Source organism: Petaurus breviceps, unplaced genomic scaffold, assembly GCF_028583685.1.
Source record: "Petaurus breviceps papuanus isolate PSGF00001 unplaced genomic scaffold, PetGlider_PUasm1.0 470, whole genome shotgun sequence".
Taxonomy (NCBI): Eukaryota; Metazoa; Chordata; class Mammalia; order Diprotodontia; family Petauridae; genus Petaurus; species Petaurus breviceps.
This window is the reverse complement of record NW_027186350.1, coordinates 8055998-8069517: the sequence shown is the minus strand read 5'-3', so window position 1 is coordinate 8069517 and position 13520 is coordinate 8055998. Positions and strand designations below refer to the sequence as shown.

The following is a 13520-nucleotide window of genomic DNA, read 5'->3' as shown; positions in this document are numbered from 1 at the left end:
TCCCTTTCCTATCCACTAATACACTAAGTGTATTTGTTTTCTATTAGACTTATAAGCTCCTTGAGAGTAGAGGCCTTCTCTTTTTTTATTCATGTCCCCAATACTTAATTCAGAGCAAATGCCTAATCTATGCTTTTTCATTCATTCATTTTATTCAAGGTTAAGTGGTTAGGGTCACACCTTTTTTCGGATGAGTGACATAACACCAATACGAGTAAGGACATGCTGGCGGGACAAGCCCTCACGGGGGACGCCATCAGCAAAGGTCTCAGCCCCATCTGCTCCTGGCTCACAAAGGTGACGCATAAAGAGAGACACATAAGCCCTAGGTAAAAAGGTAGAAGAAACTGTTAAATAGGCAAACTGACATTCTGCAGAACAAATCACCCAACAACTCCACTTGGGCACTAACTTCTAACAAAGTTATTTACTATTCCCTAATATGGCAGACAGAACTCCACATAATAATCCATGCTCTAACTCTAACAGAGATCTTATTTTAGTGGTTTTCTATCAACAACTGCTATGGTTCACAGTGGTTCTATACCCTACTCAGCAAGATACAACCCTGCCCTGACCCACACTTCTTTTCAAACTTTCACTCACTTGAACTCTTTCTCTGATTTGCCCCTTAGGTCCCGCACAAGCCATTGGGTAGTAAAGGCATCCTGAGGAGGCATCCCATAACGCATAATGGCATTGAGGAAAGCCTTCCGCTGGCGGGCATTGAAGCCAAGTACCTGAGAAAGAAGGTGCCTAGGTGAGGAAGAAAGCAGGTTCCTTCCCATGATGGACATTAGACACTGACCTTGAGACTACCTTTTCTCATAGGTGGGTGGTGCTTTCAATTGCTTACCTCAATATTTCCACCAACACGAGCCAACAATGGAGGCAATGGTTTGTCCTTATCATTTCGCAGGCCCTTTCGGCTAGGCCGTCTGGGAGCTACAAGGAAAAAGGAGGGAGCATGGGGAAAGTGCATGGGTGAATAGTAATGGGAGGGGCATTAATCATTCTTTATACCCTAGCTCTCCAGCTAGGAAACATAACCCTCACCTTCTGAACGCTCATCAAAGTCCTCATCGCCTTCCTCTGAGGCCACTGAGTAGTCGGACTGATTGTCTGACTGGTCATCCTGCCAATCTGGAGGGAGAGAGGGCAGATGAGCGGGGCCTACGGCCCTAGGGGAGCGGCCCAAGGGCAGGGGATGGGGCCGGCCAGACACACCTCGATCCTCCTGGGAGCCATCGTTGTAGTTGACCTGCTTACGGATTCTCTTCCCTTTGCCTAGGTTTCGGGCCAAATCCTCCTGCTGCTGCTCATAATGGTGTCGCAGCAGCTTCTCCCAGTAGTCAGGATCCACACTTTCTTCCTGCTTGATGATCTCTCGTTCTACCTCTTCTTCCTCCTGGGACAGATGAAATCAAAACTCAGAGTGGGGTAGGGGTGGTCACCATCACCATTCTACACAGGTTCTCAAAGTTCCTGTGCCACCCCCAAAATATTTACCCAAGCCATATCTGGTTGGGCTTAAGTTTTCAAAGAAACTCAACTGACAAGACACAGCACTTCTCATTCTACATGTTTACTGTGTAGATTAGTAAACAAGGACATAAATATGATAAGAGTATCAACAGAGTTAAGAAAATTCATCTTTAATGTTTTTATATGGGTACCAGACAGACTAAGACAAAGCAAGGTAAGAGAGTGGAAAAAGGGAAGTCAGACATTTAATGAAGCAGAGTGGGTGGCAAGAATAGTTAGCAGGAATTTCCACTAAAATTTGTAGTACATAAGCTCCTTAAGGACAAGAACTGTTTCATTTTTCTCTCTGTATACCCACTGCCTACCACAGAATAAGTTAATTAAATGTTGTTTGAAATACTTTAATAAATGCTTATTGACATAAAAGGACCACAAGCATATTTAGATAGAACGTTGCTATCTATTTACATATGCTTTGTAATCCCCCAAATCTTTATTACAATGTCCAAATGTTTGCTCCCCTACAAGTTATTTAAAAATTCATTATTTTTCACACACTAATGACCAGTGGTTCAGGAACCCTTGCCCTAAATTACCAACAGCAGCAACAACCAAGTATTTTTTATAATTCTTTATACGTATATGTAACATGAAGTGTCTAATAGGGCTTTTATGCCTCAGTCACACAGTAACATGATCTTCGAGGACTTTCATAATATATACTTCAACAAGAACACAGATCCAATAATTGTGGATATGACTTTTAGCAGATTAGATTGCAAACCGCTGATGCCCTTTTATACTGTGCACAACTTGTTCATGACCTCCTATAATCTTCTACAGGAGAAATCAAACCAACAAGCTAAGGTGCTTCTACCAAACCTATACATGAATACTACTAGAGCTCAAAGGCTATCAATTACACTTCACCATCACACTACATCACTCAGCTACCTCCTAGTTGGACATCCTCTATGCTATATCCCCTGCATGCTCTTCCTTATGCCACTTCTCCTGTGCCATTCTTTGGTGATAAGCTTCATGCAGTACTTATGCTTCATGGCGTACTTACATCCACCATCGCCTACTGGTGACCTAAAATTCTAATTTTTGGGGCCTTTGGTTTTTCATAACTAAAAGCCATCATCACATATTGTTTTAAATAGAAACCTTTATTTCAAGAAGCATAGAATCATTAAAAGCAATGCAAAATTTCTCAAGTGCAACCCAGCCTTCTCTCCTTCAACATTCAATTACGGACAAAGTTCATTGCTCACCCACAATATTTGTTTGTGTAAGCTATATGTAACCCATGGGTCAGTTCTAAAGACTTTCCATCCAACTACAAATAGCTAGACAATAGCTTTTTTATCCACCTGGTTTCCTCATATGGGTAGTTACACCAAATTTGAGTCATTATGGCTCTCATTTAGGAGATTATGCAATGTTTCTCAGGAGAGTAGCTCTAAGAACATTGGGAAAATCTCAACAAGTCTAAGGAATAATCCCTCTTCCCTTTGGACTCCATTCTAGATATTGTCCATGATTATGGAAAACATTTCGCAAGTACCTATCTTCCTATATTTCTGTCCTAATTCTTGGTAATAAGCAGAAAGTGAAATAAAATTGTCATCACAGCTTTCAAAGCTCTTATGTGATTTTAAAATTCATCAGATAGCCTTTGGGAGAAAAATTTATCAAATCTTTTTTTCATAGTCAAGAAATAAATACAGTGGAGCTTCTTATACACTTCTGCATTTTTCAAATGAATGGGTAACTACAAAGATATGGTCTACTACAGAATATCATATGGAAAGTCTGACTGCTCCCTTTTATTTTTGTGAATGACCTCTCTAGGATGACCTAGATAAGTTTATAAACTATTTTCTAAAGAATTTGCAAAAATGGGGAAATAAGCATATAGATTGGTAGTACTTAATGCTTTCTTAACTGCAATTTTTCAGCAATGAGATCCATGATCCCCCCCCCCAAGAATCTGGTAAGGGGAAGGAAAAACTGCCAATGTACAGCCACACTAAGTTAGATACCACAGAGTAGCAAAACGTAGGAAGAAAAAGAATTAACAGTAGAGATAACCTCAGAAGTCTGAAGGACATAAAACTCCCAAAAAGGAGCCTGTAATTAAAATCCATGGCTTCAGATATCTTTACAGAAATGTACGAAGTATGGGTAACAAGCAAGGTAAATCAGATATCCTAACAAAAAAGAGGCTAATCTGATCTCATATCATAAGAGACTTGGTGAGATGAGATCCATGAATGCAATATGATTCTGGAAGAACATACCTGATTCATTACAAAATCTCATAATTTCACAGGACCTCAGTAGCCATCTAGTTTAACCCATACCTGGAAAAGAACCTTCACTACAGCATAGCTTCCACTAGATGACTTCTGGGGAACAGGCATCCACTACTTCCCAAGACAGTCCTATCTATCTTAAAAGATAAGATAAAATGGCAGGCGTGGAATAGTATTATATATATTAAGATATGATCCTATAAAGAAAACCACGGCCTAGACATAGAAAAATATTATTGTAGATAATATTTGGGTGAAGAATAACAGAGAAAGCAAAGAATATGAACAAATAATTAAAAAAAATGCAAACCACTACCAGTCATATTAAGAAAACCACATTAATAACAGGAATTCAAATTTTAAAAAACTTCTGAGATTTCACCTCATATTCATCAAACTGGCAAAAATGATAAATGATGAACATAGTCAATGGTGAAGTCAGGCATACAAATAAATTGTTGACCAAAACATGAACTGGTACAACCATTCTGGAAAACAATTTATAATTATGCTGAAAGTCATTAAAATGTTTATAATTTTTGACCCAGTAATGGCACTACTAGGCATATACCCCAAGGAAATTAATGTCAGGAGAAAAGGACCAGTGTATATTAAAAAAAAAATTCAACCCAGCACTTTGTGGTAGGAAAAGATAAGAAACAAAATGGATACCCATATCAAGGGGGCAATGGATGAATAAACCGATATAATGTTATTATCCTTTTATAAATGATAAATGAAGAATACAGAGATAGCAGGCTTATGTGAAATGATGTAAAGCAAAAAGAGCAGAAATAGAATATACACGATGACTACACTAATGTAAATTAAAAGTTAAACTTAGAGGGGTGGCCAGGTGGCTTAGTGAGTAAGAGTGTCGGCCCTGGCTTCAGGAGACGGGGATCGGGTCCGGGCTCAGATACTCAGCACCCACACAAAAATAACTGGCCATGTAACCTTGAGCAAGTTACTTAACCCCAATTGCTTTAAAATTAAAAAAAAAAAGTTAAACTTAAGATTAAATGCAATGATCACTAATTCCAGAGGAGAGATGAAAAAAAACATCTGCAGACTGGAGGCAAGAATATACCATGGCTATGGAATATGCTGACAGATGAAGTTGTTGTCAATTGTTTTTAACTGTTTTTCTTTGTTATAAGAAAGATGTTTCAACAGATAGCAGAAAATTATTGTGGTGTAAAAAACAAATTAATTTCTTTGCCGAAAGTTCCCCTTCACTAAGGAAAACTGTAAATCTAGACAAAGTATTCATTCATGCTATAAAGGTAAGAGACTGTAGTCTATGAATCTTTTATCTTGTTGCTTTTTACTACTAGAACTGAATTTTTCCAATTCTTTTGCTGTCATCCCCAATATCTACTTCTGCACTAACATCACCAAATATACATTAACCCTGAGAGGAAAAAAAAACACGTACGTACAAAAATACTTATAGCAGGTTTTTTTCTAATAGCAAAGAGCTAGGAATTCAGGGGATGTCCTTTAAAAGGGGTACAGCGGAAAAAAATTGTATAAGAATGTAATGGAATATTGTACTATAAGAAAACATGAAAGAGACAATTTTAGTGAAACCTGTGATCTATATGAACTGATGCAGAATGAAGTAAACAGAATCAGGAGAACAATTTATACAATAAACAAGAACATTGTAAAAACAAAACAACTTTGAAAACCTTAAGAACTCTGAATACTTCAATGACCAACCATTATTCCAAAGGACTGATGATAAAATATGCCACCACCTCCTGATGAAGGTCTGATGATTTTGGGGTATAGGATAAGACATATTTTAGATATGGCCAATGTGGGGATTTATTTCATTTGACTATGCATATTTGTTACAAAGGTTTTTATTTTGTTTTTCCAATGGCAAGTGGAGATAGAAGGGAGAGAAAATAGATTTGTTAGTTGAGAAAATAAAATAAAATTTAGTAACAATTAAAAAATCAGTAAGTATATATACAGATTTTTAAAAGTATTAAATAGATAATAACAGGAGTGAAACTGTCATCAGAATATACTATAGATCACCTGTACCCAAGAGAATACCTGACAGGTCTAAGAGGTAAGGACTGTATTTATCCAGACATCTGCTGTAACTTCTCTGCCAGAGGCCAAGTAGTAAATAATATCTTGATCTGCCTTGATGAAAATTTTATTCTTTAAAAGCTGAGGAAACCAACAAGGAAAATCTAATCTCACCAACAAGGAAGAACTTGCTTGGACAGAAATGATAGTGACTCAGAGAATAAATGATAAAAAATACTGACCCTGACTCTAAGTAAATAGGGGACCATATAATTGGAATGCTTCATACACTGTAAGACAAGGTAGTTTTTGGTAATTGTTTTTCTTTGTTAAAGGGCAAGGGAGCAACCTGGAAATTATGTGTGTATATTAAAAAAAAAGGCACAGATACAATTATTTTTAGATGCAATATATTTTTTAAAGTAATGATGGGAACTTGTGGGAAAAAAGACTATTCCCTCTTAGAATGTGATATAAGAGAAAAACCAGGAATGGTCTGAAATGCACCCTAGAGTCTGAAAGAGAAGATTCCAAAAGCTTCAAGAGAAAGAATAACTAGTAGACCACAGACTAAAATTTCTATAGGGAAAAAGGTCCTCCTGTTTACCAAAATATTCAATGTAGCAATTCTCTGCAGCAGTATGACTAGAAACAAAGTGTATACTCATCTGCTTTCCAGTTATCAGCCCAAGAAGGAGGACAAGGCTGGGGGGTAGGGGGAGAGAAACTTTCTAGATACATAGAGAAACAGGTTCTATGAAGAGAAAAATGGGGAGCTATCTAAGGCGAATGTGGATGAACAGGGAACTCACCAACCATCTTAGATTTCTGAAGACACATAAAGAAGATGTACAGAAGAGCAGGTAAAAGAAGATGAATACAAAAGTGTGGCACAGTCCTGTAAAAAAACAGTGTCAGGAGTATCAAAGCACAGAATGAGACAAAGCTCTCAAGGAAAGTGCAAAAAAACAAAGGCTTTGGAGTTGTTGCTCAGAGACTATAACAGAAAACAGGAAAAAGGCAGTTACTCTGTCCCTATTATGCTTCTATTTTTTCCCCCTGCCAAGGAGAATAATCACTGGAAAGTAAAGGCCAGAATAAAAGTGGCTAATAGAGAGGGGGATACCCAAGATAAAAAGGAGATAGTAAGACAGCATCTTTGCCCTGATAAGTTCAATTCCCAGGACACACTGTATTCCAAGGGCACTGAAAAGAACTGCAGAATGTGATTGCTGAACCACTGTCAGTGTTCTTTGAGAGATCACAGAGAACAGGAGAGTGGGACTAAACCACTCATTTTCAAAAAGGGAAAGAAGTCTGCCAACTACAGGCTAGTGGACTTAACTTTAATTTCTGGGAAAATTCTAGAACATATTATGCAAAAGATGGTGGATACATCTAGAAAAGAAAGCAGCAAACACAAAGATTGGACTGACTTCATCAGGAACAAGTCATGCCAGACTAGTCTCATCTCTCTCTGTGACATGGTTACCAACCTGGTAATCTAAGCAATGCTGTAAATAGTTGGCCTAGGTTTCAGCAAAGCACATTAAAAAAAAAAAATCTCACTTTCTATTCTTGTGGGGAAAAATGGGGAGATTTGATGTAAACAACAAAAAAGTAAGTAGATTCAGAACTGGCTGAATGGTTAAACCCCCAAAGTAGTCATTAATGGTATATCAACTAAAAAGGCAATATCCAGTAGAATGACTCCAGAATTTATGTTTGAACTTGTGTCATTAAACATTTTCAAATAAATAAAGGTATGGGTGGCATGCTTATCAAATATGCAGATAACACAAAGTTGAGAACAGCTAACACCAAGGGTACCAATCAAGATTCAAAAAGATGCTGTACAAACTAGAACAGTAGGCTGAAAATAAGATGATAACTATAGGGAAACATGTAAAGTGTTAACACTGGTTCAAAAAAATCAACTTTGTAAGTAAAACATGGTAAATGCATGCTTAGGCAACTGTTCATTTGAAAAAGACTAGGGTCCTTCATGAAGATAGGAGGTTTACAGGTCTTACATGTAGAACACATTTTTAGACTTTTTCAATGTTTCAATCAGTTCTGATTTTTTTTCCCCTCTTAAAAATATTCATGGGAGGTGGAGTCAAGATGGCAGAGTAAAGCAGGACCTCCCCGCTGCTCCTGCCTCCACCTTCCCCAATCCATGTAAAAAGGGGACTCTAAATAAACTTTGGAGCTGCAGAACCCACAAAATGACACAGAGAAGCTAACCTCCCACTGAGGACAGCCTGGCAGGCAGGACTCGGCCAGCGCAGCGCTCTGCCGAGCCCAGCCCCACGCTAAGGCTTTAGCCCCAGGGTGGGCCTGATGAGCCGCCGGCCAGAGGGACTCCAGATCAGCAGAAGCTGTGGCCATTTCCAGATTTATCAACACATAGATGCAAAGGACAAAGTGAGAGGTCAGTGCAGTCTGGACTTTGGGACCAGTAAGGGGGAGTGCGTGGCTTTTGCCCGCTGGGACGAGAAGCCGCTGATACGCTGGCACAGCCAAACAGCGCCACGTGGCAGCTTCAGCTCCTGGCCTGCAGAGTGTAGGGGAACCAAGCACCAGTCTGAGGGGTAATCGCTCTTGCTTTAACCTGCTTGGATCTGGATTGCAATCTAGGGTGGAGGTCCTGGGGTGTATGTCCAGCTTGCCAGAGCGTGTGGAGACCTCAGAGAGGGCACCCATCTAATATCTCCGGCAACTGAGAAAACCCCAGCATTTGGGACGAAAGCTCCCCTGTCTGGTGGCAGTTGTACTGTGGCAAAAAGCCCAGGGGTCAAGTGACTGAAGGGCAACATGACTAGGCAAAGGAAACAAAGCAGACAGAAGATTCCAATATTATACTCCCATTTTGGGGACAAAAAGGAGCAAAGCTTGGAACGGGAGGAAGACAGTGAAGTCAGAACTCCTGCACCAAAAGCTTCAAAGGAAAATAAGAGCTGGTTACAGTCCATAGAGGACCTTAAGAAGCAGATAAGAGAAGTGAAGGAAAAATTGGAAAGAGAAATGAGAACGATGCAAGAAAAGGAAAATAACACTTTGAAAAACAGACTGACTCAAATGGCAAAGGAGGCTCAAAAAGGCAATGAGGAGAAGAATGCCTTAAAAAGTCGAATTTGCCAGATGGAAAAAGAATCTCAAAAGCTCAATGAGGAGAATTGTGGCTTCAGAATTAGACTGGAGCAAATGTAAGCTAATGACTTTATGAGAAATCAAGATGCTGTTAAACAGATCCAAACAAATGAAAGAATAGAAGGCAATGTGAAATATCTCATGGGAAAAACCACTGACCTGGAAAATAGATCCAGGAAAGATAATTTAAAAATTATTGGACTGCCTGAAAACCATGACCAAAGTAAGAACCTAGAAATCACCCTCCAGGAAGTTCTCAAAGAAAACTGCCTGGATGTTTTAGAATCAGAGGGCAAAATAGAGGTTGAAAGAATCCACTGATCACCTCCTGAAAAAGATCCCCAAAAGAAAACTCCTAGGAATATTATAGCCAGGTTCCGGAATTCCCAGATTAAGGAGAGAATATTACAAGCAGCCAGGAAGACAATTTAAATATTGTGGAAACACAATCAGGATAACCCAGGATCTGGCAGCTTCTACACTGAGGGATTGAATGGCTTGGAATATGATATTCCAGAGGGCAAAGGAGCTGGGATTAAAACCAAGAGTCACCTACCCAGCAAAACTGAGTATCATGTTTCAGGAGAAAATATGATCGTTCAGTGGAACTGAGAACTTTCAAGCATTCTTGCTGAAAAAACCAGAGTTGAACAGAAAATCTGACATTCAGATACAAGAAACAAGAGAAGCATGAGAAGGTAAACAGGGAAAAGAAATCATAAGGAATGTATCAAAGTTGAACTATTAACATTCCTACATGGAAAAGCAATAATTGTAACTTATGAAACTTTTCTCAGTAGTTGAAGGGAATATATATATATATATATATATATATATATATATATGGGGTAAACTAGAAAAGGCAAGAGGAAACAGTTACAATGGAGGGAAAGACTAGGAAGGCAAAAGGGAATGGGTCAACCTTATTCCCATTGAATTTGGCTTGAGGAGGGAATGAAATACACACTAAATAGAGTGTCTCACCCTACAGAAGAGTAGGAGGGGAAGGGGATGAGAGGGGGGATGATGGAAGGGAGGGCAGGTTGGGGGGGAGGGAAGTTGGAAGCACCCACTTTTGAAAAGGGACGGGATCAAAGTAGAGAATAGAACAAGTGGGAGGTGGGATAGGAGGGAGGGAAATATAGTCAGTCTTTTACAATATATCTACTATGTTATTGTTTTGCATTAGCCACACATGTACATCCTACACTGAACTGCTTATCTTCCCAGTAAGGGTGGGTGACAAGGGAGGAAGGGGAATGAATCTGGAATTCAAAGTTTTAAAATCAAATATTCAAATATATATGTATATACATATATGTGTGTGTGTATATATATATAAATACAAATATATATATAAATATACACTATTATCAATACTATTTTACATGTAATTGGGAAATAAGATATACAGGCACCGGGGCATAGAGATCCACTGGAAAAGTTGAAAGGGGCATGGGAGAAAATATAGGAGAGAGCAGATTGGAGGAGGGGATATCCTGAGACTGCTATTTTGGGGGGTGGGTAGGAAAAAAAAACGGGGAGAAAATTTGTAACTCGAAAGCGGGAGGAAATGAATGATGTAAATCGGAAGTTAATAAAGCATTTGAAAAAAAAATATTCATATGGGATGGCCCCCCCTGAGAGGGGGAGAAGCACTGGGATGATGTAAGAAATAAAAAAATATTTAAAAAATATTAGGGGTGGCTTAATGAACAGCAAACCTGACATACATCAACAATGTGATATGGCAGCCAACAAAGTTAATTGTAGCTAACATGGTGGATTAAGAGAAGTATAGTGTCAAGGACCGGGGATAGTCTCACCAATTTCTACCCTATTCAAACCATTTCTGGAGTATAATGTTCATTTCTCAGTGCTACATTTTATAAAGAATATTAATAAACTGGAAAATATATGTAAGAAGGCAACCAGGATTGTAATTAAGGGCCTCAAGAAAATGCCACATAGGATCAAAGATGTAGCACTTAAAGGGGACTTTTGAGAAGTATAACCCTCTCATCAAAATCAGAAGGATTTTACTTACTTCCCCAGGATTACACAACTAAAAAGTATGAGGCAGGATTTGAACTCAGCTCTTCCTGACTCCAAATCTGGTGTTCTTATCTGCTATACCATGCTACTTCTCTACATGAACTACAATATTTTAGCCTTTAGAAAAGACCTGAAAACATGAAAGCTGTTTAATTCAAGTACAAACTGTTTAATTCAAGTACAAACTTAACTACTTGGCCTTAAGACAAAAATATAGATGGAAAATATAGGAAGAAAGCCATACGGCAAAACCTTACAATTTGAGTTATCCAAAAGTATATATGTGCTCTGTCCAAAGGCAATATCTTCCTTGTTATTGGAAATCTTCAATCAAAAGGTTGGTCACTTGTTGGTATGGAGTAAATTAATAACTTATGGTGTCCTTCCTAACTCAGGGTCTGTAGCCTTCCCTCAAGTATCTTGAGAATTAATCCCTTAATACCTTAAAAATTGTGTCTCCTTATTCTCTTCCAGACACTATTCCTGTCTTTGTGTTATTTCTCCCATTTTTATTTCCTCCTGTTAAACATCAGGAACTGTGCAGTTAGAATCCAAATGTCATGCTCCGCTGGTTGTAGAAAATAGTGTTACAGAATCTTGGCAAATCTTTTCCATTTTTCTTCTTTTCCTCCTTGGATTTTCATTTTTAAATGTGCTCCCAATGATGTGGCTTATGTCTCTTCCAAATTCTATATAGTTTTTCTCTTCCTCTAATCTTCCATCAATCTCCTCACTTATACTTTATAAAATTTTTATACTAAACTAGTGGTATATTTTATTTAGGTGTCAGTCATCACCTTCTGTTTGGCAAACCGATCAAGTATTTCCTACCTGAGGCAGTTTTGAGTCTTTTGGTGTCCTCAGTAAATACTGAAAAGTTTGAATCAGTGTCTATTCTTTTATCCTTACCCTATTATTCCCAAAGAAGAACAGATTTAAATAGGTCAGATTGGAAGTGCCTCAAATGAATACCACATGTTCTCATTTAGAATTGATTTTTATATTTCTTAAAACAAAGCACTACTTTTTACTGTGCACAGACAGCTTGACATACTGGCAACCAGTTCCTTCTTATCAGTACATAATAAATCTTTTTTGGTGATGTAATTTGGCCCTAGCCATAGCCAACACATATAGACTCTCTAATTGAGGACAGACAGTATCCATGACACAGATACATGAGATATTTGTAAAAACTACAAACCTCTGGTCTGTCTTTTTTTGGTTCTTACTCTTTAAACATGTAGTCGACATATTTTTTGCCATCCTCCCCATAACACCAATTTGCTCCATTCTCTACCACTATACCACAATCACTGTAGAAGCAGAATGACAACCAAGCCTGAGGTTCACTTTTTCCCATGGCCAAAGAATTCATCAAAAAGTGTCTCACCTCTGGCAATGAGCTTCTGCAAATGGAAGCCAGTCTTGAAAAGATATGACTATGCTTCACGTCTTTCTAATAACGTAGAACCTCACAATACTGGCTTAACATTTGAAAACCTCCACAATACAATAAGGCAATGGAGTAAGCTATCAATGAATATCCTTCAGAAACAAATGGATTAAAAAGAAAACAGAGGAAATAACAGAATTAAGAAGATTGGCAAGAGTCACCAAAAGCCTGTTGGGACAAAGGTCAGTTTAGACAACCTGAATTTAAGAATGGATAAAGAAATGCACACCTGGAGAATGGATTCTTCCCATTTTAAATACCACCCTACTCCTGATTGATGGTTCCAGATTTCCCCATTGTCACTTACCCCCATTTCTTCTTCCCGAACCACATACTGGGCCACCTTGAAGGAGCTCAGGTATTCATTCATGCCTTGAAGTTCTGTGTCTTCTGTTTCATCCTGATTTCGATCTAGTAGTCGCTCTATGGCCTTGTCATCATAGTGGATAACACTACTGTCTTCTCCTTCCTTGTTGTCTCCCCCTATGAGAAAACAGTATCCCACATAAAGGACCAGGAGGTATTTGGTAGAACAGAATGAGTCAAAAAATTTAAGTAACTTTCCCCTGGAAGATCTACCACTCCAACTCCCATAAATACTCTCTAATACTGTATACCAAGTTTAAAGACCCAACCAAATCCTTACCTCCATCAGTGGCTTCATCCTTGAATAGTTCCTCAGTACCAAACTTGAGGATATCATCAAGCTCCTGCTTGGACATGGAGCCAGTCTTAGAGCCTAGGCCAGGCCTTACTACAAGATGTGTAAGCATCATCTTCTTCTTTGCCACCTGTGTGATTCGCTCCTCTACTGAAGCACGAGTCACAAAACGGTAGATCATCACTTTTTTATTCTGACCAATTCGATGGGCTCTGCTAAAAGCCTACAGGATGGTAGGAAAAGAGGCAAAAGTTGAATATCTTTCACCCTGTTTCCCTGATCTATTGATCCTTGCATCTGGACTTCTCTCCACATCTAAGTACCAATGCCTGTATCAATC

At 38.6% G+C, this 13520-nt stretch overlaps 1 protein-coding gene across 9 annotated transcripts in view; it reads right to left on the bottom strand.

Annotated features, from left to right (window-relative positions):
* The window catches only part of CHD4 (chromodomain helicase DNA binding protein 4), a 37277-nt gene that overhangs the window by 8329 nt on the left and 15428 nt on the right, over positions 1 to 13520 (bottom strand). For 8 of the 9 annotated variants that reach the window (XM_069101615.1, XM_069101619.1, XM_069101617.1 and 5 more), the window contains exons 24-30: positions 13166 to 13403; positions 12827 to 13002; positions 1228 to 1408; positions 1057 to 1143; positions 857 to 945; positions 607 to 740; positions 181 to 325 (exon numbers count right to left, since the gene is read on the bottom strand). In XM_069101615.1, the coding sequence (XP_068957716.1) occupies positions 181 to 325; positions 607 to 740; positions 857 to 945; positions 1057 to 1143; positions 1228 to 1408; positions 12827 to 13002; positions 13166 to 13403 (1050 nt within the window). Of the gene's footprint in view, positions 1 to 180; positions 326 to 606; positions 741 to 856; positions 946 to 1056; positions 1409 to 12826; positions 13003 to 13165; positions 13404 to 13520 lie in introns of all 9 variants that reach the window. The other variant, XM_069101614.1, reaches the window with a different exon arrangement.